The sequence below is a fragment of the Pelecanus crispus genome, chromosome 1 (genome assembly GCF_030463565.1).
Source record: "Pelecanus crispus isolate bPelCri1 chromosome 1, bPelCri1.pri, whole genome shotgun sequence".
Taxonomy (NCBI): domain Eukaryota; kingdom Metazoa; phylum Chordata; class Aves; order Pelecaniformes; family Pelecanidae; genus Pelecanus; species Pelecanus crispus.
The window spans coordinates 127,780,531-127,804,743 of record NC_134643.1 but is presented as its reverse complement, the minus strand read 5'-3'; the positions used below and the strand labels follow the sequence as shown (position 1 = coordinate 127,804,743).

General features: G+C 42.2%; 1 protein-coding gene across 3 annotated transcripts; it reads right to left on the bottom strand.

The window, feature by feature from the left end:
• Positions 1-24: 24 nt before the first annotated feature.
• RRP1B (ribosomal RNA processing 1B) lies at positions 25-23,932 on the bottom strand. 3 transcript variants are annotated; one of them, XM_075722927.1, is made up of 16 exons: positions 23,800-23,932; positions 19,095-19,177; positions 18,091-18,148; positions 17,284-17,369; positions 16,177-16,238; positions 13,473-13,602; positions 11,973-12,037; positions 11,250-11,413; positions 10,580-10,674; positions 9,645-9,742; positions 9,118-9,137; positions 8,521-8,655; positions 6,997-7,733; positions 3,033-3,179; positions 1,658-1,724; positions 25-542 (listed from the first exon to the last, which is right to left on the bottom strand). In XM_075722927.1, exons 1-16 carry the CDS (start codon positions 23,930-23,932, stop codon positions 352-354), a joined length of 2,271 nt encoding a protein of 756 aa, XP_075579042.1. In that variant the 3' UTR covers positions 25-351. The 3 variants fall into 3 exon arrangements, with proteins under 3 accessions (XP_075579042.1, XP_075579030.1, XP_075579036.1); XM_075722915.1 differs by having other exon boundaries at positions 8,530-8,655; XM_075722921.1 differs by having other exon boundaries at positions 8,530-8,655; positions 10,580-10,671.
• Between the last annotated feature and the right edge of the window lie 281 nt (positions 23,933-24,213).

The following is a 24,213-nucleotide window of genomic DNA, read 5'->3' as shown; positions in this document are numbered from 1 at the left end:
GTGATCTTAAAATGGCTCAAAAAAAAAAAAAAAAGTCACTGGAACAATCAAACCCTGAAGATTCCCTAATTAAATGAACAAGTCTCTTGGGAATGACACAGACAGAGACCATACTTTTTGTAGACCAAACCTGAGAAGAGATTGGATTTTGTTTCTTTTTTGTAAATAGACAAAACATGTATTTCAAGATAGAGCTGAAGTGGTGTCAAAATAGCAATGACCCAGGTCACAATCAGAATTTTGTATATACAGTTTGTATTAACTTAAAAAAATAAAGTAGTTCAAAATACCTCCAGAGCACATTCTAGGTTAGCAAAATGTCCTGTACAAAAGTAGGCCACATCTGTTGGTTTAAAAGAAGTCCATAGCAGTTGGTCTCTTCTTAGCTGATATAGTAAATGGTTTCTTCATTTGAGGCTCTCCTGCTGGGGTACCTGTGGGTGACTTCAGCACCCCATGACGGGGTTTCTGTTCAGGATTGAAAGCCACACGGGAGGGTCCTTCTGGGCTCACTAATATACTTTTGTCAGTCTTTTTAAATTCTGTTGAAAAACAAGCAGACAAGTTAAATACAACTCCTGGAATAATTGGGCCCGCCAGTCAATTGTGGAATTGTCCAACCCTGGAAGTCTGCCTTAGATACTTAAGTCCACCACTAAAGATCAGAAGCCTAAGACTTTGCAAAAAAGTGGCGAGATGGTGATGAAGCACATCTCATAGCAGAGTCCCTTTGGGAATGGGGTCTGTTGCAATCCACAGAGAGGCTGGGAACCATTCCCCGTGGTTTCACAGACCACCGGAGACTCTGGGCCTACTCCTCAGAAGCAGGTGTTCCAGCTACCCTGAAGAACACCACACTTTAGTTTAAAAGATGATGATGGGTAAGAAGTGGCTCTACTCTGACTGTTAAACAGCACTGTTCTAGAGACTCTTGGTTATCCCCTCTGCCAGCAGGTAGGCATTTTTTTTCCTCTTTGTGCAGCTGTGTTATATTGATGTAAAGACATGTATCTAAACCCACTATTCTCCACTTGACCTTCGCCTATAGCACACCTCAGAGAGTTAAAAACAAATAGCTAAATGAATACATGGAATAAACTTTTATGCTATGGAGCAAGACATTTATTTATCAGGGAAAACACTGTCTGCTTACATGTGGGATCCAGAAGGGAACTGACATTTATGTACTCATTACCATTAATAAACCACCAGGCAGCCAAGATAAAACTGGAACTTTGCTATTATAAGCCTGAGCTTATCAGCACCTTTGTCCTGCGAAACAGACGTGATCAATGAAGACTGAAGCGCATGTGTTTCCCTAAGAGGTGCCCTGCAGAACAGGCGGCTCAGGAAGGACAGTCTGTTGTTCTGCTGCACTGTTTTCTAGCTGTAAGGCTCCATCTGCAAGTCAGTAACGCAGCACCCTGGAATCGCGCAAGTCTAGCTGTTGGGCTGAGTGTCCTAAACTTTACCATCTCCTCTGGACAGGAACTTGAGGGTGGTTTATGAACTATATACAAATACTGAGGTAAAAGAGGATCAGAATAACCCCGTTCTAGAGAGGTGAAGAGTATAGGTGTGTGTATGAGTGCCTACAGCTTCCCCATTCCTTGGCTACCAGAGGGACTGCGGAGACGCACAGATGTATTAGACTCACCAGCAGTCATGTTTTTATTCAAGCCAAAGGTGACTTTTTTGGAGCTGGACGACTGCAGCTTGTTCAGCTATAAAGCAAAATAAAGACATGAATAAAATAAGACTTCCGAGTTCTGTATTTCTTTTACCTGCATCCCATCAAAACTGATGCAAAGCAGCCTACTTCCTTCATTCGGTTTAGAACTCCCCCAATCCTCTAGCAGTGACTCCTGGTAAGACAGCACTGTTTTTCTAGCCAAAAGCAAACATACTGCATTTGTAGAGAAATCACATAAGCTCCCTAACATCACTACATAATCCAACAACAAACAAGAAGATATTTGTGTATTAAATACACTGGCCCCACTGCACTCAGGCCTTAAAGTGTAAAGAGGGCTTGAAAAGATACTCTACGTTAAAAAGGTTTAGAAAAGAGGGCAGTCTTTTGAAGCTCCGTACTGCTGCCAGCCTCCACAAATGCAAAGAAATGGAGGCTCAAAGTCCGTTAGCAAGACTGAAAGTCAGTCTATGCTTTTGCTTTTTTGTGAAATGAAGGGGTTCAAAATGGTGTCCTTTCAACAAGAAGGTATTTTTGAAAGCAGGGGGGAAGGAAGAAGAGATTTTAAAGATGCCTACAACTCGTTTTCTGATACTCTGGAGCCATGTGTGACTCTGTCTACAAAGAAATGCAACAGCATTTCCAGTTTTATCTGCCCATGTTAGGAGACTGTTGTTGTTTAGCCCCAGTCGGCAACCAAGCACCACACAGCCGCATGCTCACCCTCCCACCCCAGTGGGAAGGGGGAGAGAATCGGGAGAGCAAAAGTAAGAAAACTCATGGGTTGAGATAAGAACAGTTTAATATAAAATAAAATAATAATAATGAATTGCAGTGAAAAGGAAAACAACAAAAAAAGAGGAACAAAACCCACGAAAAACAAGGGATGCAACTGCTCACCACCTGCCAACTGACGCTCAGGCAGTCCCCGAGCACCAATCACTGCCCCCACGGCCAACTGCCCTCAGTTTATATACTGAGCATGACATCATATGGTATGGAATAGCCCTTTGGCCAGTTTGGATCAACTGTCTTGGCTGTGCCCCCTCCCAGCTTCTTGTGCACCTGGCAGAGCATGGGAAGCTGAAGAAGTCCTTGACTGGTGTAAGCACTGCTCAGCAACAACTAAACCATCAGTGTGTTATCAGCATTACTCTCATACTAAATCTAAAACACAGCACTGTGCCTGCTACTAGGAAGAAAATCCCAGCTGAAACCAGGACAGAGACTAATGCAGAGTGGAAAAGAGAGCATCAGTGAGGTCACACCCTTTGCTTGGGCAGTAGCTTGGGAGGAGACCTGTGCCCAGATTCAGCTGCCACCTGTGAGACCACATTACCTGCATGGATGCCCTGGTGGAAGGAATGGTGCTTCTGGCTTTCCTGAAGAACACTGGCTTTGGTAAAGTTGATTTCTCAAATTTTACAAAATCACTTCCTGGTTTTGTTTTCTTTTTCTTTAATGGAGATAGAGCAGCACTGCTTTCCTATAAAGGAGGGAAAGGAAAAAATGCTCTCAGTACAAAAGTGCAGTAGTTAACTATACCTAGTACAGTGAGCAGTGCTCAGAGCTTACCACACGCAGCTTCTGTAAATATTGCCACAGTTGAGAGAGTGTTAGTTGGTACTCACATAAGCTAATCATCATGGTTAACTCTCAGGAGTTATTTTTGCAGTTGGCATGACTGAAACCAGAAGGTTAAGGCAGGCTCTGTGCAGAAATAGGAAGGTCATTGCAAAGCAAAGAAGGAAGAACCTGTAATACATTTGCCTGGCCCATCAGAGTGCAAAGAAAAATGTTTCCTTTATGTGCATGAGGCTGCCTTACAATTGACCCAGCTGTCCTGCACACAAGGGCTGATGGTTTGGTTTTTTTTTATTGCCTTTAAGCAAAATCTCTTCTTTGGTACCTCTGGATGGATAAGATACGCATCTAATGAACAAACTCAGCTTTAGGCTAAGATGGAGACTTCGGAGGAGAAAAAAGTGGAATACGAAGCTTGTGTACACTCTCAGAAATCCAGCTAGTGTGTGTTGCTACTAGTTTGCTGCCTCAAATTCATACTGAGCATTGCCATTTAAAGCAATCCTTCTCTCTAGCACAAGGGAATTCTTAGGACCTGTACTGGCAGTGCCACTAATGAAATGCACCATTCCAGAGCTTTCCAACCTGTTGTCTGTGGGCCCCAGATATCTGTGGACTCCTGTGAGGGGAAGTTCAGCTATGCTTCACATCAGCCTACAGATGTGAAATTCCTAAAGCAGTTCACAGCTGTGCTGTGGAAAATGTCCAGGGATATGGCCTCTTTCCATTTGAAAATCACTTCTGCTTTAAAAAAAGTGAAAAAGCATAAGTCTCTTAAACTTTCTGAATTCTGGAAACAATTGTGAAATAATCATAGAATCATTTAGGTTGGAAAAGACCTTTAAGATCATTGCGTCCAACTGTTAACCTAACGCTGCCAAGTCCACCACTAAACCATGTCCCTAAGCACCACGTCTACACGTCTTTTAAATACCTCCAGGGTCGGTGACTCAACCACTTCCCTGGGCAGCCTGTTCCAGTGCTTGACAACCCTTTTGGTGAATAAATTTTTCCTAACATCCAATCTAAACCTCCCCTGACACAACTTGAGTCTGTTTCCTCTTGTCCCATTGCTTATTACTCGGGAAAAGAGACCAACACCCACCTCACTACAGCCTCCTTTCAGGTAGTTGTAGAGAGTGATAAGGTCTCCCCTCAGCCTCCTCTTCTCCAGACTAAACACCCCCAGTTCCCTCAGCTGCTCCTTATAAGACCTGTGCTCCAGACCCTTCACCAGCTTCATTGTCCTTCTCTAGACACGCTCCAGCACTTCAATGTCTTAATTGTACTGAGGGGCCCAAAACTGGACACAGTATTCCAGGTGTGCCCTCACCAGTGCCGAGTACAGGGGGACGATCACCTCCCTGCTCCTGCTGGCCACACTATTCCTGACACAAGCCAGGATGCTGTTGGCCTTCTTGGCCACCTGGGCACACTGCTGGCTCATGTTCAGCTGGCTGTCGACCAACACCCCCAGGTCCTTTTTGGCCAGGCAGCTTTCCAGCCACTCTTCCCCAAGCCTGTAGCGTTGCATGGGGTTGTTGTGTCCCAAGTGCAGAACCTGGCACTTGGCCTTGTTGAATCTCATACAGTTGGCCTCGGCCCATCGGTCCAGCCTGTCCAGGTCCCTCTGTACAGCGTTCCTGCCCTCCATCAGATCAACATTCCTGCCCAACTTGGTGTCATCTGCAAACTTACCGAGGGTGCACTCGATCCCCTCATCTGTTTTTTCCCCTTCTTCCCCTCCTCCTCTCTCTCAATATTTGAAGCTAATTCTTTGGGAGGGTGTGTTGTCTTTGAAATCAAGAATCAAAACATGCCCCTCATGATTTCTGGGCACAACACCGGTATTGCATAACTAAAACCAGGAAATAACACGTTATTTCTCAAGCAATGAAAACAAGATTAGCAAAGTCTAATTTCCTCCACATTTGTGCATTTTAGCTTTACCCTGCTCACTACTTTCTTATACCAATACTCTCATTCTCCTCCTGACTCAATTCCCAACTTTCTCTCCCTGTCTCCATCCTCCCTGGATTGGGCAAGAAACAGCAAATGCTGTAGTTTCTTTGGAATGACATGGGAAGAGAGGCCCACCAGCCCGTGCACTGACTGGCCAGCCAGCCAACAGACAAGTGCTAGGGTCGTGCCGCTCTCCTTCCCTCAGTGGCTACACTAATTTGTGCCAACAACTAATTTCCATGAAGCTCACAGAAACTTGATCTTGAATCTATCACAGGTCTTGGAACCTGTTGGTCAGTTGCAGCAAAGTTTTACAAACAGAGATGAGGGTGGCATAATCATGTTTTCTTAGAAACTAAGCTTTTATAAAGAAAGATGAGGTATGCAACATGGAATATTTAGGCAACAGGAGACAAAGCCAATGGTTCCCACTTGGGAAGCCCTGTAGTGAAAAAAATGCAGTTTGCATACTGGGGAGAGAGAAGTGTTTTGGCTTTTTCCTTTCAGTACTTTATCATAAAAAAATAGAAAATGTCAAAACTATTTTAATACTATTTCAGCAATGTTTCAAAATGCATTTTTTCTCCCTTGAAGGACTGAGTGGTTATATCAAGTTCATATATGAGCCTGCACTACTTAACTAATCATACAGTTTTAAACTTAAGTCAAACAGAGGTGAGTTGATGGGCTAGTAACATGCACTTTTTAGTCAGAGGAAGATGGGAGTTGTTTTGTATACTGAATCTCATTTACGCTTCATGAATTTTCTTTCCACCAAAGTGAGAATGTCAGCAAGACTTCCAACAAAATAACTGAACCCCTAAATGTTTCAGAGTGAATATATACACAGAAAATGAGCAGTTAGAAGAATTTCAGTGGCAGGAGAGGGAAGAACCCCTGCACTGTCTCTCTTTGGCATACTACCAAAAATACACGGTGCAAAATGCCTCGACTCTCAAACTGCTGAGTAAAATCAACCCTATTCTACTCATTGCCAAGAAGAAAATGGGGGTGGGTGGTAGAGAGGGGAAAAACTAGCTTCTTCCCAAACTGCAAGACGTAAATTTTTGAAGATGACTACAATCATACCTTCCTAGCAAAAAAACAGCATTGTCTTTTATTTAAGAAACTGGACCATGCATAAATATGATCATACAGCCATCAATGACATGGAAGCTCACAGTGTGATATTCTCTGTTCGCTCTTTCCCCAAGTACTTCCCCGATAAAGCACTAACAGTTTGTTTAAAATGGAAAAGTGATCTAGCAAAAGAAGCTGCTATTGAAATTACTGAGGGCAATTTCACAAGGAGCTTATACTGATCTAAGTGTGTGCTGCTGCTGAGAAAGGGATGTTCCATCTTCTCATTCTCATCCTTTTGCCAAAACACGCCCTTCGTGAACATGCTGTAAGCTCAACCAGAGACCCCATGCAAAAGAATAATTAACCCAGGGACTAAAACAAGGAAAAAGAAAAAGAAAAAAAGACAACCCCATACCCTAACAACCCAAGCTTCAGCTAGATGAGTTCTTTCAGCTGAGTAGCTGGCACAGGCTTTAGTGTCGTTGCACAGGAAGGCATAAGACCATGGCGGTGGGTGTGGATTTCCTGGGAATTGAGTTATTTCTGGTGACAATGCATGATGACATCAGCATGCAGCCTGCCCATCAAGCCCCACACTCAGAAAGCTAAAACCAATTTGAAAATGAGGCTGGCAGTTCATGAAGAAGGCAAAGAAAAGAATGAGATCTACGTACCCCCTTCCTGCTTTTCTTGCATGCAGTCTCCAGAACTCCATTGGCTTCGACAGAGTTTAACACCTCTTTTACTTTTCTCTTCTTTTTCAAGGTTGCTGCTTTCTGGCTGGAAACCTTCATCCCTTCAAAACCAACTAGCTTTGTCTTCAATTTGACCTTTCTGGAGGGCACAGATTCAGAATCTGCATCTCCTGACAGGGTTCCTGGCAAGCCCTCCTTGTTGGATTTCATGTCAGTCTGCTGCAAAAGGGTATTCCCATTCACCAAGACAGCCCCTGCTTTCTGTTTCTTTTTCACAACCTTAGGAGTTAACGGTTTGAGAGACGGGCTGACATCCTCTGCCTCATTGGCATTAGCTGGTCCATTCTGACACACTGGCTTTACAGGAACATTTTGCACTTTTGGATTCATTTTCTTCAACTGACTCTTTTTACTCTGTTCCGCGTCAGTCGGACTGTTCTGCGCAGAGATACTGTGATGTTCTCTGGTGTCAGTTGCTACATTTGTGGTCTCATTTGCCTCATTTACTAGCAATTTCTTTTTCTTCCTTTCCTTGTTATTTTCTGGCACCTTTCCCTGGCTACAAACATTAGATCCAGATGTTTCAGCTATTCCCTCCTCACAATTTCCATCAGCTGTTCCAGCATCAGCACTTGGGCTGTCCCTCTTCTTCCTTTTTTTCCTCTTCTTCTGAGGAATTGATGCCTCCTTCGCACTTGACATCTCTTGTTCATCCTCTAAATTCACCCCAAAAAGAATGTCATATAACACAGACGTGAAACACAAAGGTATGTACAACAAAAGAATTTTTTTTTTTTTTCCTTTTTTTCCCCTTTTCTGTTAAGATAGGCATACCATTTTTCTGCTATCAGCTAGCACACCAGTTTTACTATTACAGCTGATCAGGACATTGCATTCCTCCAACACCTGGCCTAATTAATATTTTGCTGATCTTGCCCTGTCACAGCTAACATCTAAGCCATTCCCTGTGGTAACCCTGTTTTGTATAGTAATATTGCTAGAAAAAGTTATTGTTATCATGCACCTGTTAAGCCCATCAGAAGGGCAACTCAGGGGCTCAGTAGTTTGGTGAGATATTTTTGGGTATGATTGGGCTTGTGCAATGTCAATATGCTAGACATACTTGCATGTGGTTCTCAGTAACTCTCTTCACCTTTCCATAAACATCCCCAAATTCCTATATTCTAACAGTCATGCTATTTTAAGAAGTCTGACATGTTTGTTTCCCTACAGTAAATGGAACTGCTCAATGGAGCAATGCAAACAACTGCTTCCAGTTCTGCTTTTGACTGAAATTTTTGAGGTGATGCTTGCCTCAAAATTGGTAACAAAATTCCCACCACTTTCAAAGAGACCTTAATTTCACACTTAACCTTCATTACAACATGATACAAATCAGCACATCCTGAACAACAGTTTTGCCTTCTTCAGAACAGCTTGTTATCTGATACTTTGCCAAATTACACAAGTGACTGCAGATTGTCTCTCTTCCAAAGGTTGATCTTCCTTTACCTTTTACTTTTTCCAACTTGTTTTTCTCCCAAGGCTTGACAGCTTTTTTCTTTCGCCTCCCCCTGCTGAATTCATCATCGTCTTCATCTGTAGAAACATCTTCGGGAAAATCTTGGGGGAAGATTCCTGTTGAGGAGGAAGGATCAGGTAGCTGAAAACTAACAGTATTTTCTATTGAACAGTTTCTACATCTCTAGTTCTATTTCTGTGAACAGTTATGCTGTTCATGTACAGCATAACTCCCACAGAAAGAAAATCAACTCCTCATTCCCCACTCAACCCAAAAGAAAATCATGCAAGTCATTCCTATTTGTTTAAGTAACAATAATCATCTTTCATTTAAGGACAAAGTACAGGGTTGCTCAAATTGTGAAGGGGATTTGGCTATCTCACCAAAAACATGTAATGTGTCTTAATGAGATTTAAAAAAAAAAAAAAAACAAAAACAAAATCCCCAAAACAGTATCCTTGAAACATACATTACAAAAAAAAAAAAAAAAAAAAAAATTGCAATACACATTGTATGGGACCATTATATATCCTTTAATGGAAGGAAACTACTGTCTCTGTATGCTGCTCAGTTCTTACCTTCTGCTAAGTCCTGGAACCTGGAGGTGGGGTGGAAGGGAGAGAAGGAAAAACAAAACAGTATTACTGGTTTAGTACCAATAATAACACTAGCAGTATAGTGTCACTGTATTTATTACCGTTTTGTCAAAATAAGAACAACGTATTTTACACAGGAAGTTACAAAGAGCTCATTCCAGAAGAGATCTGCCTCAGAAATCAAAAAACTCAAACCAAATCACTGGAAGTATTGAGAAAAGAGCAATTTAACACTTCTCCCATATCTGTAATTTGCATCATACAATCTAATGTCACGTCCTGCAGTACAAATCCACCCAGTGTAGATACACCTCAGCAAGCTGCAGTTGTGTAGTACCAAAGAGGAACAGTAGCACAGGCTTCAGGCACCTTATGCATGTTATCCAGGGCTGTGAGACAAGCCTGCTTTCATGACATTATCACCAGGAGAAGCAAGGGTGGGGAGAAAGCCAACTAAAAGTTGTTTATGACAAGGTGGCACATGCAAGGTGTATTTCAACAGAACTCACTTTTTGACCAGCTTGTACAGACGCTTTCTGTTAAGGGAAGGTGTATTTTTCTTGCTCGCCAATTCAAAGAGTTTGTCAGCAACAGCCTTATAATCAAACTGTTGGAGGAAAGTATGATACAGCTTTTCTTAGTTAGCTTATTCATGCAAGATAACCCAACGCGACTCATGTTATCAACACTTCAAGTAGCATACACATGCTTTAAACAGCCACTTCCCTTAACCCCAAAGTATTTTTGTTGAAATTTACACCCCCTTCACACATGTACACTGACTTCTACAGATGGTCGCTTCATTACCAGAACAGTTGAACCCAGTATCACTTTCTCAAATATTCCTAACCTTAATTCTTACTCAAGAGAGAAGCCAATCAACTTCAAAACTCCTGCAAATATTTAGCTAAATATCAGATTTAAAGTGTGTAATGTCCTAATTCTTGCTTAAAAGCCACAGACGCATGAAGCGTATCTACCTGCGCGCGTGTTTGATTGGTGGATCTGTCAAAAACACTACACTGCACTGGAGGGTCTAAAAAATCCCAAATTGCAAAATGTTACCCTCCCTCCTATGTGTCCCATGATCCATTACTTCTGCTCTTACTGTCAGTGAAACTTATACTGATTGCTTCACCACCCACAGTGACTTGGCTTTTCCCACACATTTTTGAACTCCTGAAACAGGAAGGGAGTAGCATAAAAAAAGAAGGTATGGGAGAGAGGAAAGAAGAATTCAGAATTTAGACATGGATTTATTTTCTTATAAACTACTCACAGAGTACACATTGCATAAATACAACCTTATATTAAAGCAGAAGGAGATTAAAATTTTGTAACAAGTTTATCCAATTAACACCCTTTACTTCTGTACCTCTTGACAGGGATAGGAAAAAAGAAAACAGCGGGAGAGTATCAATAACAGAGCAAGCAAGCCACAAACCTGAAGAACAGTTCCGATACCATCATCATCATTTTCACAAACATCCTCTGTTTTTTCAGAGCTCTGTGCTGATTTTCTTGACAAACATTTGTCTGCTATTATAAAAAAAAAAGACTAAATATTAATGTTTAGTTTGTAAAAACCGAGATAGCACACACTACTCTGACAGATGGAAAATCAGGTGCATTTTTCTTCATGCGATCTTGTGATCCTGGGCTGATTTAACAACTTTATGCCACCATTACGCAGTACAGAACTGTGGCATTATCTGAGTGCCTTTTTAAAAATTGCCTCTGTACCAGTGTATATCTGGGTTGAAAACCTTCCTGCTCAGCCTTTTTTTTTTTGTTTGTTTTTAAATTTAAAACTCCCACAAAATGCCAAAACCTCATCATCTTCAAAAATGTTACAGATATCCAAGAGCCAAAAGCCAGACTGGGTTATCATCTAGCACCGTTGCAGAAAGCTAGTATTGCCTGGTTTTATAGAGACCACTGATCTGCGCAGTCACTTTGTTTAAGCACATGTGAAGGGAAGAGAGGAAAACACAATTATCCTTGCAGCACCTAGAACATGTGTTTAACTGGTTCAGAGCAGAAATATATTTTTGAGAAACAGATTTTTAAATCCTAGCAAGTGTTATGAAGGCCATTTAGAACTTCCTCCTCACCTCTGGTTTTAAGCACCTCTTCATCTCCCTGTTTGTCTTCTTCAGACACATCCTCCTCATCACTATTGCTACCCAGTTCTTTCATTAGGTCCTCGATGGCGTAGGGGGACTGATCCACAATGATCTCAAAGATACCAGCGGTTACAGCATGCAGCACACATTGACTGTGTTACAAGAGAGCAGGGATGAGAGTTGAAAGGCAGAAGCATACACATCCTCCCCTCTCATATTAAAAACAATGGAAATTTGAGGGATACAGGGAAAATGGGTACGAAAGAAGAAAGTGGAAGAGCATCTAGCTCTCCAGATGAGGAAAGTGAACCTGTTACTTCCTAAACAGCGGTCCTTTAATCCAAATACTGTCCTGCCAATGTTCCCCTCTTAAATTTCACTGTGTTTATATGCTGCTCTATATTACACTGCAACAACAAAGAATCTAACTGGCTCAGCTGTTCTATGTATGTTTAAAAACAAAAACCAAAACAGACAAAACTAACCAACAGAGGTTGATATAGTTCTTATAAATCCATGAAGATTATCTATTGCTTTGATGAACACAAGTCATCTTCAAATGACTGTCCATATCATGAGCAAAATATCCTTTTTTCTCTACATTCTGAAGTTATACTATGACTCCTCTTCAATCCATTTATTACCATGTGGAGTGGTATATGCAGAATTTCTTAATTCTTAAAAAAATATGTATCCTTTCATTAAACTTACTCCTTTGATTTGGCAGCAATTTTGCAGAACGGTTCAATGAACTTGAGATTCTGATCTGCTGTGAGCTGTATGATTAGAAAGAAAAAAAATAATTAGTACAGTAAATATTGTATGTGTACACTCAAATTCCTTGAATATTTGGTGTAGGGGGATATTCTTTAAGAAGTTAAGTCAAAGTCCTTCAGCATAGTGTCTAATTCCAACTGACAGGGGTATCCAGCGACTTTTTGTCACCACTGCTACCCCTGGAATTGTTATAAAAATCTTGACTGCTTTGCAGACTTTAATCTACTGAGTACAGAAATATAACAAAGCTTCTTATTTTAGATACGGAAACATGAGGCAGAGAAATAATGTTGTGCTCTTTCACAAAGAAGGTCTGCAGCAGACATGAATAAGATCTGGGTTTCTCTTAACTGGACCACTTGGAGCAAAACACTGTCACTAGTACTAAAGATAAAAATCCTTCCCTAAATTCAATACATGAGCATCAGCTGTGATTTCAAATAGTCTAGGGGACTAATTCTCCATGCATCCTGTGAGTGGTTTAGCCATGGGATGAGGGTTTTGTGACTGTGGAGTTGCAGAAATCATTTGGGCTCCAAGTGCAGGCACTTCTCTTGTGCAGACATCTTCTCTCTCACACTCCACAATCCAGAACCACAAAAGCTGGATTGCTTTCAGCACTGACTGCAAAGAATACAAGTGGAAAATTGCTAACAGCTTCATCCATTGCAGGGAGATGTATCAGATGCCAGAAATGAGAAGAGTTAAGTGAGCAGAAGCCTGGAACGAAGCGTGGGGCAGCAGGCAGCTTGCCCTAGCGGAGTACAGGAGATTGGCTCTTTGGAAGAAGTTCAGCAGCAACAGCTGCAGTAATGGGCTTTCAGTTGCTGCAAAACTCTGCAAAGTTTTTTGAAAAAATTAAGAGCAACTGAAACAACTGAAGCAACTGAAACAGCAATACACAGCAGAGACAAAGAGATGTCATCAGCAAAGTGAACAACTGGATGTAGAGGGTAAATTGCTCAATGGCACAGGCAAGAATGTTTGAAGCCAACAATAAGCAAGTAGCAGACAACTTTGAAAGTCCACTTCCTTCTTCTATTTAGGTGTCTTATACAATCAGCCAAGAGCAGGCTTTATATCAGTTTTTGCAAAAGCAAAGACTGGCAAACATGTTCTCACAAGGGAAAAGATGTTAAGTCCTTTCTGTTGAAACAAATGCGAATGGTATAACTTTTCTATTGCTATTTCCAACCTCAATTTGGAGCAGTATACTAGGAACTTGAGAGAAACTACTACATTCTCACTGTCTACACTAAGACATGAACAAAGGTAAAAGCATAAATTGTAATAAGTCACTTTCTTCATGCTTATTCAATGTTGCTGTTACTTTTAAAACTTAAAATATACATAATCTAAAAATTGTATTTCTTCTACAATACTGCATGCCAAAGTTTACATTAATCAGAAGAAAATTACAACATATTTTCTAACCTCCTTTGCACCAACTTTAGCCAATTCATTCAGATAGATATCAATGAAATGTAACTTTATCCCAGTGGGAGCATTGCTGTCTGGGTCCATAACCTCCTTCATTAGTAGCTGCAGGAACAGTTCAGTTAGACTGAAAAAAAAAAAAAGAGGAAAAAAAAGAACAAGACATTCACATTCAATTGCTCATGTTCTGTTTACTTTGAAAACAAACTCTAGTCATTCACAGTTTTACCAGTTAAGACGGCTGTCCAAGACTCATAAGAAATAAAACCAGTGACCAATTTTCACACCTTAAAGCAAACTTTTTAAAAAAATCCATCCATAATCAGAACTCTTTACAGTCTACATGATTTTGTAGCATCAGACAATCGACTCAACAGAGTCTGCTACATTGAAAAACACTGTTTTAAAATTCACACCTTAATTTGGACTAAGTTTATTATGCTGTATGATTGATGGGTAAGAGGACGGATTCCACCATTTGAGCAGGGCATTCCGAAGACACAGCTGTCGCATTCATACATCCTTGATGGGCAACACCTTGTACACTTCCATTTTATGAGACGATCTTCATTTTGGTGCACACCCAAGGATTAAATTTAACACTGATCCTTCTCAAACTCATTTCAACTGTGCACTTTGTCTTCGCTAAAGCATGTTATCCACTGTCCCTTAGAGCAAAACAATTACACCGAAGAACAGATCGAGGGCTAAGCTAGGCATAAAAAAAATCATCATCCCAATAGCTCAAGCCAGAAGTGACTGAGCTGTGTACAAGTAGGACTGTTCAGTTACCGATCGAGTACTAACAAACACTGCTGGAGTGACACGGCTCAGAGACATGCTGTCATTGCTGCATCTAAGCAGCACTTGGGCCTTTTTTTCTAAGGACTATCCTTGCTATCTTCCAGGAAAGTGAAGCGTTGTATATTCCACGCTTTCTCCCCCTGGCGTTCTGTGGGACTTCCTCCAACTTTGCCCAGAACAAACGTTTCCAGATCCAAAGAGAATCTAAAGCATTCCAAAACCATAAAGATTATTTCAGTTTTACTTTAATACTCCTTTCTTCAAAAGCATTTTAACAGAAAAGAGAAATGGAAGACGTGGCGAGGCAGCTGCTAGGCTCCACCTAGGAGGGAAAGGCAGCTCTTGGGCTCCCTCACTCTGCAAAGAAAGGTATCGTGATCTTCTCTTCCCATGCTACCTCCTGTGGTGGTGAAAGGCCTCCAGGCCATCCTTTCAGTGAAGCTGGAAAAAGGGAGGCCAAAGCCCTAAGAAACCTTGTCAGAGATCAGTGTGGGTGACCATGTCTCTGCCATGGAAATGTCTGTGGGGAAGAAGGGTTTTGGCTTTATCAAACCTCCTCACACACTTTCTGTTCCTGTTAAGGAGCGTTTTCATCTCTTCAACCTGTGGGCTTTTACCCAATGCAAAATTAAGGGAGAACAGAGGGGATGTGGTCTGCTTTATCTTTGCATTCCTTTCTAGTTCCACAAAAACATGCCTATATGCATTCTTTGCAGCCTAGAGAAGAGAAAGCTGCGAGGAGACCTTATTGCGACCTTCCAATACTTAAAGGGGGGCCTACAGGAAAGATGGGGAGAATCTTTTTAATAAGGCCTGTTGTGACAGGACAAGGAATAACGGATTTAAACTAAAGAACAACAGATTTAGACTAGACATTAGAAAGAGGTTTTTTTACAATGAGGGTGGTCAAGCACTGGAACAGGTTGCCCAGAGAGGTAGTGGAGGCCCCATCCCTAGAAACATTCAAGGTCAGGTTGGATGGGGCTCTGAGCAACCTGATCTGGTTAAAGCTGTCCCTGCTCACTGCAGGGGGGTTGGGCTAGATGACCTCTAAAGGTCCCTTCCAACCCAAAGCATTCTATGATTCCACATTTCAGAAGGCAAGAGACAGAAAGGATAACCTTAACACTAGGTTATCAAGTACTTTTAATTAACAGACTTAAAGCTCTCCATTAGTTTAAACACAGAGCAAGATTAGAAGTGGCACAAGAGCTGTAGACAGAGCAAGATGACTGCAATTACTTGCTATTTGATAGAATACGGAAGAAATACAAACAAAACCACTGATGTATACAACGAACAGGAAGCCAGTTTACAATTAAGGAGTTCTGTCTTATCAAAAGACAAGTCACCATGATTAAACACACTAAAATAAAAATTGAAGTCACAACCAATCAGAAAAACAACACAACGAAAAAAAATCCTTTTCTGTATTTTCTGGGATGCAGGTTCCCTGTCTAATCTCTCCACAGGTGATATTCCATTGATACCTCTGCTGGCTAAATCAGTCAGATCTAGCAAGCTCCGTTATAAATTTGCAGCCCTTGGATTTCACGACTGCTTGGAATACCACACAACAAGCTCCTACGTTCAGGTTTTGCATAAGCATACATGAATTACTTTCTCAGATCTCTTCCTGTGAAACACGCACTAAATGGCTTAGGTGGACATGAGAGTTATCGACTGCAGTGAGTATTTAACTTAATGAAGTGCAACACCTAACTTTACTTCTAAACTAGGTATCATAAGTGATCTGGAGAACAAATAAGCCTTAGCGTTAAAGACTTTGTGACAGCGCCATCTATGGAGAAAAAGGATCTATTAAATGAAAATATGTTTGATAAAGGTAAATTGGGCAACTTCCTTGTGATGCAGCTACATTCAGAAATCTGCTTACCTTTCATCCCATTCATTTCTTTTCAGCACTTCAAAGGATTGCCTCAAAATCATACGCATTAGCTGCAAAGTACAAAATTTGTTATACATGTTGTTCACAAAAGCAGATAAAGGAGTTACTGTAAGATGAACAGAATTCTTAGTAAGCCTCTTCATAGCACAACAAGGTGGAAAGCTTCCTCATATGAATATTTTGACAGACTTGTCTATCATGTCAAGCAACAGAAGGATGCTGTGAAGCTCTGAAGACAATAAACTATTTTCATATCCTAAGCCCAGAAAAATCCATGACCATTTCTACTATACAGCTTTCTCTTGCTCCATCACCCTGATTTCTTCATTACGTGCTGCCAAATCTAAAAAAATCTGCAGCTTTAACTGGAGACAACAATACAGGACATATGATAATAATAATAATTTAATTTACTTGAAACTTGCACTAAGACACAGCCATATATAAAATGGCTACATTAAACTGGCTCAAAACACTTCACTTACTGAAATACCTGATTTCTTCTAGCATTGAGGAACAAAAACCAGCAGTGAATGTGCCTGCAATTAACTTCTTTCAAAGAAGATGATTAATGTGATTTTGTTCTTTACAAAGGTAGGTCTTTTAAGATTCTTCTCTCACTGATTTACTAATTGTTTTAATATAGTGTTTTGTATAGAAAGAATTCTGATGGCTGAATGTACTATAGTGGATACTTTAGTGGTGGAAGTTTGGGGTTCCAGTGACAACTGCCTTACACAGAGTCATAAAAAAGTCTTTAAACAGTCTGATCTAAATAACTGACGTTGATGCAGTGTCCTCTGAGACAGTATTTATATTGTGTATAGAAATCAATGAGAAACATCACTATGTTATAAAGGAAGGCAAACAAGAAAGCACTTGCAGCATGACATAAACTGTAATGGCTTTTAGATTTGCAGTGGTGAGTGAAAGCTTTTAAAACAAGCGTCTCTCGCAATGCATCAAGAAGATAGTCACTTGTCTTCTCTTACAATATACATAAATGCATTTGCAGACAAAGCTGCCTTCCAGCACACCACCACCACAACTCTTCTTGCAGAAGAAAGAAAAGATCTACAAGAGAGTTAGTATTACCATATAGTACTTATCAAGACGCAGATTGTCTATCCCATTCCATTCACGGTTCATAGTTTGCCAAAATGTCTGAATGAACAGGTGTCCTGTAAGAGAGTAAGAAAAAATATCTGCATGTCTGGCACAACAGTTTATTTTGCCAACTTAAAAGAATCTCAAGAAATCACTTCAATGTGAGAAGGGGATGCATTTCCCTAGGGATTTGCCTAGTGACAGGGAGGGAGCTATGGGAAGACATGCTTGAGACGGGTACAAGGACAAGTCAATTAAACTTCAGAACACCACAAGAGAAGGCACACAGCTACTTTTAAAGACAAGTGTAATTACAGGGACAGCTTTGTATCTATTTTGTGTTAAATCCACAGCAGTTAAAGCAAACTATCCATTCTGCACTCATTTCTACCCATGCAAGTTCTGGCGTTCACTGAGCACTATTTCAAGTGCATTTTGAAAACCAGGTGCTTAACAGCTCATGAAACAAGGCTGGTTGTGAGTAGAAAATACATAGAACAAGTAAGTCTATGCAGAATGGCACAGTAAGAGGACAAGTTTGCTTTGCTAAACACCCTGCAAAGTCTCACCTTTATCACACCGGAGATACAACTCTTCCCCTGCAACAACCAGAAACAAACCGCATCTCATGCTTCCCTTAATGCAATCAGACACACCAGTTGGACAAAAAGCAAAGAAAAAAACCAAAGCAGCACCCCTATCTGTCTGTGTCTATTCTGGCACTGTGATAGTGGCCTCAAAATTGCCAAAGGTGAAAGTACCTTACAAAGCGTTAGATAATGAAATAGTACTTACGAGTCTCTGTATTCTGAATCACATGGATAAGCTGTGAGATATTGTCTGCGAGTTCCTCCTAAAAGTAAATAAATATAGTTAGTGTAGCACGTTTCAGAACTTGGTCTCCTCACTAAACACACAACCAGAAACAACAAGAAGTGTATCATGAAACATCCCTCAAAATTAAAAACATTCTCTTAACAGCTGCTTTAAGTACTACAGTTATCTCCCTCCACTGGGATTAGGTCAGTTGTAAGAGAAGGTTCAACAGTATCAAGCTGTGTTCATTTCACCCCATCTCTGCACAAATCATCTTTTTGACAGCAGACAAAATAAAATTAGGAGGAGAAAAATCCCATGTATTTGAATTAACAAATGATGTAAAACTTCAGGGGTACTGTTTTCATATAGCTTAATTGTAGGTGGAGCTCTCTGTGCTATGTATGAAATAAACCTTGTTCATGCAAACAGACGAGTGATTTGAAAACTGATTAAGTGAAGTTACTAAGATCTGGTGCTCCAAAACTAGTATCTTTTGAAAGTAGGGAGACAAACTGGTAGTAGTTGACAAAAGCCAGTAGCAGAGACAAAGTCTGTAGTAGAGGAAGTGCCACCAAAATAACAAAAGAAAAGGAAGTATGAAACTTTCAAATTAGGCTAACTACAGGTTACATGTACATTGTAGTTGCAGTTAAGGGCAACCTGCTGTTACTGCTTTAGTTCCACCAAATCAATGCACTTCATAACAGTATATATTTCAGTTCTGGTTTTGGAAGGTAAACAGCTACACCTGCCATTCAGAGGGTGACTCCAAACATGATACTGTTTAGGCTTCTGTTCATGTGGTGAGGCTCACCAAGCTACAGTCACCTCTCCTGCACATGCCACGTGTGAGCAGCAGGGGAAGAAAAAAAAGCGGTGAGCAAAACTCAGTAAGGTCATTTTCACTATTCTAAATTGGTATGTCTCTATAGTGCATTTTAGAAGAGACTCACTCAAAAATATAAACCCCATTACTATACCTGTAGCAGAGGTTTATCCTGCATCCACATACAATAGAACAGACCCTTCCATATTTTTAGCAGTTCTTCCTGGCTGAAGCCACCTATGGTACAGAAGAAGTCTGAATGAAAACCAAAAATCCCACATTTCCATCAAAATGTTTTCATGCAGTTCCCTCTGTTTCCTGCTGTCCTCTTTGTTTCTGTTATATTCTCTTGGACAAACATTGGTTCCTACTGTAAGCACACTAATTGGAAGGCAACTTGGAGTAGTTCAGTGACTCCGTGACAGTAAGTTCTATCTGGTACCAAAGTAACAAACATTTCAAAGAAATCACAGATGAGAAGAGATGAGATAAATACTCAGATAATTCTGATAAAACTCTCTAGCATATTTTTAGCACCAAGTCTGAGAGATATTGTTAGTATATGCATCATATCTAATTTTGCAAGAGGTGATGTGCTAATCCTCAAACATAACTGACAAGGCTTTTTGGTTTGTTTGCCCGCCCCCCCCCCCCTTTTTTTTTAATAAAGTCTCACTTTACCAATAATTTTGCTCCTTACTAAGGGCTTGTTTTGATAGAATAAGCTTCTAGCAGTCAAAAAATTTACTTCTATATTAAAATGCATAATCAAAGAGCCTGAGCAACTATAACGAAAATATTTTCATTGCAGTTAGTCTTGAGGTACAGCATCATCTGAATTTTAACAGCAAAGAATATTTTCACTATTAACAGTATAAAAATTCACGTTCTAGTCAAAATCACACACTACAGAAGGGAAGTACTACATAGAAAATAAAATTTTACTATCAGTAATAGTTGTTCAAGAGCGTTTTAAAAACTGGATTATTCATGACATCAAATACATTTCTGGGAAGCAAAATTATAATGGCATACTGTTACAAGGTAGCTACAATAACCTACTACAGCTATTTTCAAATTATGGCCTATTAAGTACTCTCAAGTAATTTCAAGAAAAAACATGCTAGAAAGGTAATCATTGTCAGTAAACTCAAATTTGCTCCAAAAAGGTCACTGTCACTTTTGAAAAATTTTCAGGGGTCTGCCAATCAGAAAGCCTGAGACCCAGTGCTAGGTCTAAACTGAGTACCTCCTCCTGGGACCAAATTATTTGAAAGCAGTTATCACTACTCCCTCATTCTCTACTCGGACAAAAAAATTGTAAACATGTTAGTTAAATCGTCTACAGTCATGCTTGGTTAAAAAGAAAGGAAGTAGAGCTAAGCAAAGGAAATATGCAAAATGCTACGCAGGAAACAGCATGTCTAGTAATATTATGCACTAACTATGAATTTAACTTAGATTTGTCAGTAATATTAAGATTAAATATGAAACAATTCAATTCACTGATTTAATATTCATTGAAATATTAAAATGAATAACACTTCTTAACAGAATTATGCAGTAAGAAGCAGGCTTAACCTCACATGCAGCACTAACTCTACCGAGGCATCAGACATAGGGTTTATATGGGGGGTTGTCAGGTGCTACCTATAAAGATGGCTGAGGCGTTCTTTCCTGCTTAGGGAACACAGACTTCCACGGAGTTGCTATTCCTACATTGAGGGCTTTTTTTAAGTGTCCTAGGCAGTCCTTTGTCCATCTGACGAAGGACCCCGATCAAAAGGTTTTAGGGCAAGTCTCTTATCCTAGTCACTCAAGAAGTAGTTTGAAGATTGGGTTTTCCAATTTTCAACTTTATGTGCTCTGCCGTCTAGAGCTGGCAAATAATAATAATTCAAGCAAAGCTATTTTAAAACCTGAATCTATAGTATTAGCAACCACGGTGCGCAAAACTGAAGGCCCTCCTTACCTTAAAGCTACTTTGAGAAAGATTTTGGTTTCAGTGCTTGGATTGTAACTCTGTCCCCACGTACAGTGTGGGAGCTTGGATTAGTAATGTTACAACCACTCACTGAAGAGATGCTACTTGAATGCAAGCCTTGTTGTTAGCATTTCTGTTTGGCACTTACACTGTTTTGACATTGCTATCATTAAAACTGTTGCAATTTTTCCTATTCTAGATAATCTCCAAGGACCAGATCCACATGGGCTCATTTCACGGGAAATGACATAAACCTTTACAGATGTGGGCCCAAGTAACTGCAGCTCTGTCAGACAGGAAACCACCCAGTGATCTTTCCTCATTTGCTAAAAGTTACTTTTGTTTACTATTCTTTCACTAAATCATTTACCGATTGTCCCCATAAAGATACCCTCCTATTATCAGCCCAGTACAGCATGCTCTTCTCCTTCAAGGTAAGGATTTTAAGAAGAATGCGTTAATACTAAAAAAATGACCACTTCCAAGGAATTATGTGCTCATCCAAGTTCATCTGCACACAGGACAACTTCAGAGCTTCAGTAGCTCTGGGCCTTCTGTAGTGTTCAACTTCTTACTGAAAATCAAAAGCTCTAGCTCTTCAAAGAAGTTTCCCCAGCATGACCCATACTTCAGCCTTAGCACAGTCCATACTGAGCAGTCCTGCCTACCTATGAAACATTGACTGAGGTGAACGTCAGGTGAACTCCACCACCTCTGTCAAAAGTTAGCATGTTCTCAACTGTTCAAGTTAGGGTATCTAGCCGGGTTACCTAACATGTGAGTCTCATCTCTCTCAGAACGCTGGATGGATATAAGACTGCTAATTAATAAATAACTTAAAAAAAAAATCTCTCTCCTGAACATAACGCTTTCTCTCCAAGTCCAAAGAAGTTAACTTTTGTTTTAATATTACCACCTTGAATAGTACGTAACAGTAAGTACATCTAAGAGCTCTGGAAGTCGGTCACCCTTGTTTCCTACTCATTTGAATTGCATGGTGGGCTGACCTTAACATGCGAAAGTTTCACATCTCAAATGACAATTTCCCTGTGGTGGCTTCCTAATACCTTAAGGCATTAGCTTAACCTGCAACCTATTTCCTCGGTTGGGGCACTCCTGTCCGTCTGGCAGGCTACTTCCACAAATCTGAAGGAATGTGCACTTTGCAGGGAGATGCACAGAGCACTACTGAACAGAGAAGCCATGTCCGGCTTAGGAAGTCTCCAGAGGTAAAAACAGCTGGAGGCTCAGAACATACTTGAGAGGAATAGAATGTACACTCGCATGCTCTTACTAGTCCCTAGGCATGCCCTAGATCTATGGTAACTGTCAGAACTGGGATAATGGGCTATTTGACCCTGTAAGGCTGTTCTTATGTGCTCTTCCCTCTGTCAGATGGGGCTAATGGGTCAAATGCTATTTGGAAAGGGAAGAGAGTAAAGGGAAGAAACAACATCTATCTCCCAGTGTCCTTTCAAGAAATTAACCCAGGTTCAACCACCATTCCAGTTTCAGTTTAGCTCTTGGGGTGCCAGGTCTAGCCTGGCTTCCTCAAAGCCAAAGGAGTGTGTATGCATAAAGCTCAGTACCACTTTCCCAAATGCCGCAGGAAGGTTTACTAGGTCAGACACAGTGCTCTGCAAACGCTCACGACCAGCCTGCCTCCTGTGTTGTGTCCAGCTTGCCACATAGTGTGCTGGAAAAAGCAGTCCAGAAACATCACAGAATCTCTTGGGCGTCTCTGCACCGTGCTCCTTATCACTCCAACTGGAGGGTTTACTGAACTGGATCCATGCATCCACACAATGCTATGACGGACCTCGTAAGCTTCCTACAACCTGCATCCATGAGGGGAGGGTGCACAGGAGGCACCTTCATGTGCTGGCAGCTTCAGACTGGCATGGCCAGACACACCAGCTGTCTCCAGGGACACCAGTGAAGTGTCCATGCACTGGACTCTTCGTTCTAAGGAGGCAGTACACAACTCCAAGTAGGATAATAAACCTTGTTGGAAAAAAAATTTTGATACCACGAATGTGGAGGTAACAGGCAAGCCAGATAATCTGAATGGGTAACAGAGAATTGACTGCTATTATACAAGTGCTGAAATACTCCTGAGCTTTCCTCAATTCCCCCCAATGCTCCTTGAATATCAGTCACGGAAACAGGCAGCCATCACCTCACCAGGCAGCACAGCAGGAAATAAAACTATACGCTCCATATACCGGGCTGGGTTCAGTCTGGGTCAGCTCAGTGCCTTTACGTCCTGTTCCTGGGAACGAGCGTGTGAGCTACGCCGCTCCAACCCGGCAAATGTCAATGCCACCAGCAAGATGCTACCAGCAAGACACCCCCGCCTCCCGGGGCCAGGGGGACCCTCCCGGGGCCCTCCAGCCCCCCGAGCCGCCGCCGCGCCCCAGCCTGCTCGCTGCAACCGCGGGGAGACTTTATGGGCGAGGATCCGAAAAAGCCCTCCGCTCCTCTAAGGGCTGCCGGCAGCGCGCTCGGCGCTTGCAGCAGGGTCACCGAGGCAAACGCTTCCTGTGACGAGATACAGGCGTAAAACTAAAAAATTAAAAACCAAAAAAAAAAAAAAGAAACCAAACAAAACACATCAAAAACCACCCCCAAGGGGCCCCACAGCTGGCGGCTCCGCGGTGCCGGCCGAGGCGGGGAGCAGCAGGCGGGCCCCGGCCCCCCGCCACACGTGCTTCCCCGCCGGGGCCGCCGCCTCGCCCACGCCGCGCCGGCCCCGGCCGCCGGCCCCGGCGCTACGGCCCCGCCGCTACAGCCCCACCAGCCGCCCCGCCCGCGGGCAGCGCCGGACCGGGCCGGGCCATGCCGGGCCGCCCCGCCCCGCCGTGCCGGGCCATACCGGCCGGGCGCTGGGTCCGGACGCCGATGTAGCCCCGCAGCTTCTTCAGGGCGCGGTCCCGGATGCGCTTCTCGTTGGCCGCCAGCCGCTGCGCGAACTGGATCTCGGGCGGCTGCACGGCGGCGGGAGCCATGGCCTGTCCCGCCCGGGCCCGGCCCGCCCCGTCCGCACCGCGCCGCGCCGCGCAGAGCCGGGCGCCGCCTGATGGCGTCACCGGCACCCCCGCCACCCGCCTTTGCCGTCATCACAGGGCGGACGCCGTGGCGGTGGGGGGGGCGGCCCCACCCCGCCGGGCAGGCGAGGCGGCCGCTGGAGGCAGGGCGGGAGCGCCATCTCAGACCCACCCCTGCGGCCTGAAGGCTTACGGGCACAGAAGCCGCCCGGGGAAGCGTCTGCCCGGGCGGGCCCCGAGCG

What these genes read in the sequence shown, in the direction of transcription:
- RRP1B (XM_075722927.1), bottom strand. Translation starts at nt 23,932, where the DNA reads ATGGCTCCCGCCGCCGTGCAGCCGCCCGAGATCCAGTTCGCGCAGCGG. An exon ending in GTCTTGATAAGTACTATATG is followed by an intron (nt 16,239 to 17,283) that starts GTAATACTAACT and finishes TGTACTTTGCAG; the next exon opens with CTAATGCGTATGATTTTGAG. An exon ending in CTAAAGTTGGTGCAAAGGAG is followed by an intron (nt 12,038 to 13,472) that starts GTTAGAAAATAT and finishes CTAATCATACAG; the next exon opens with CTCACAGCAGATCAGAATCT.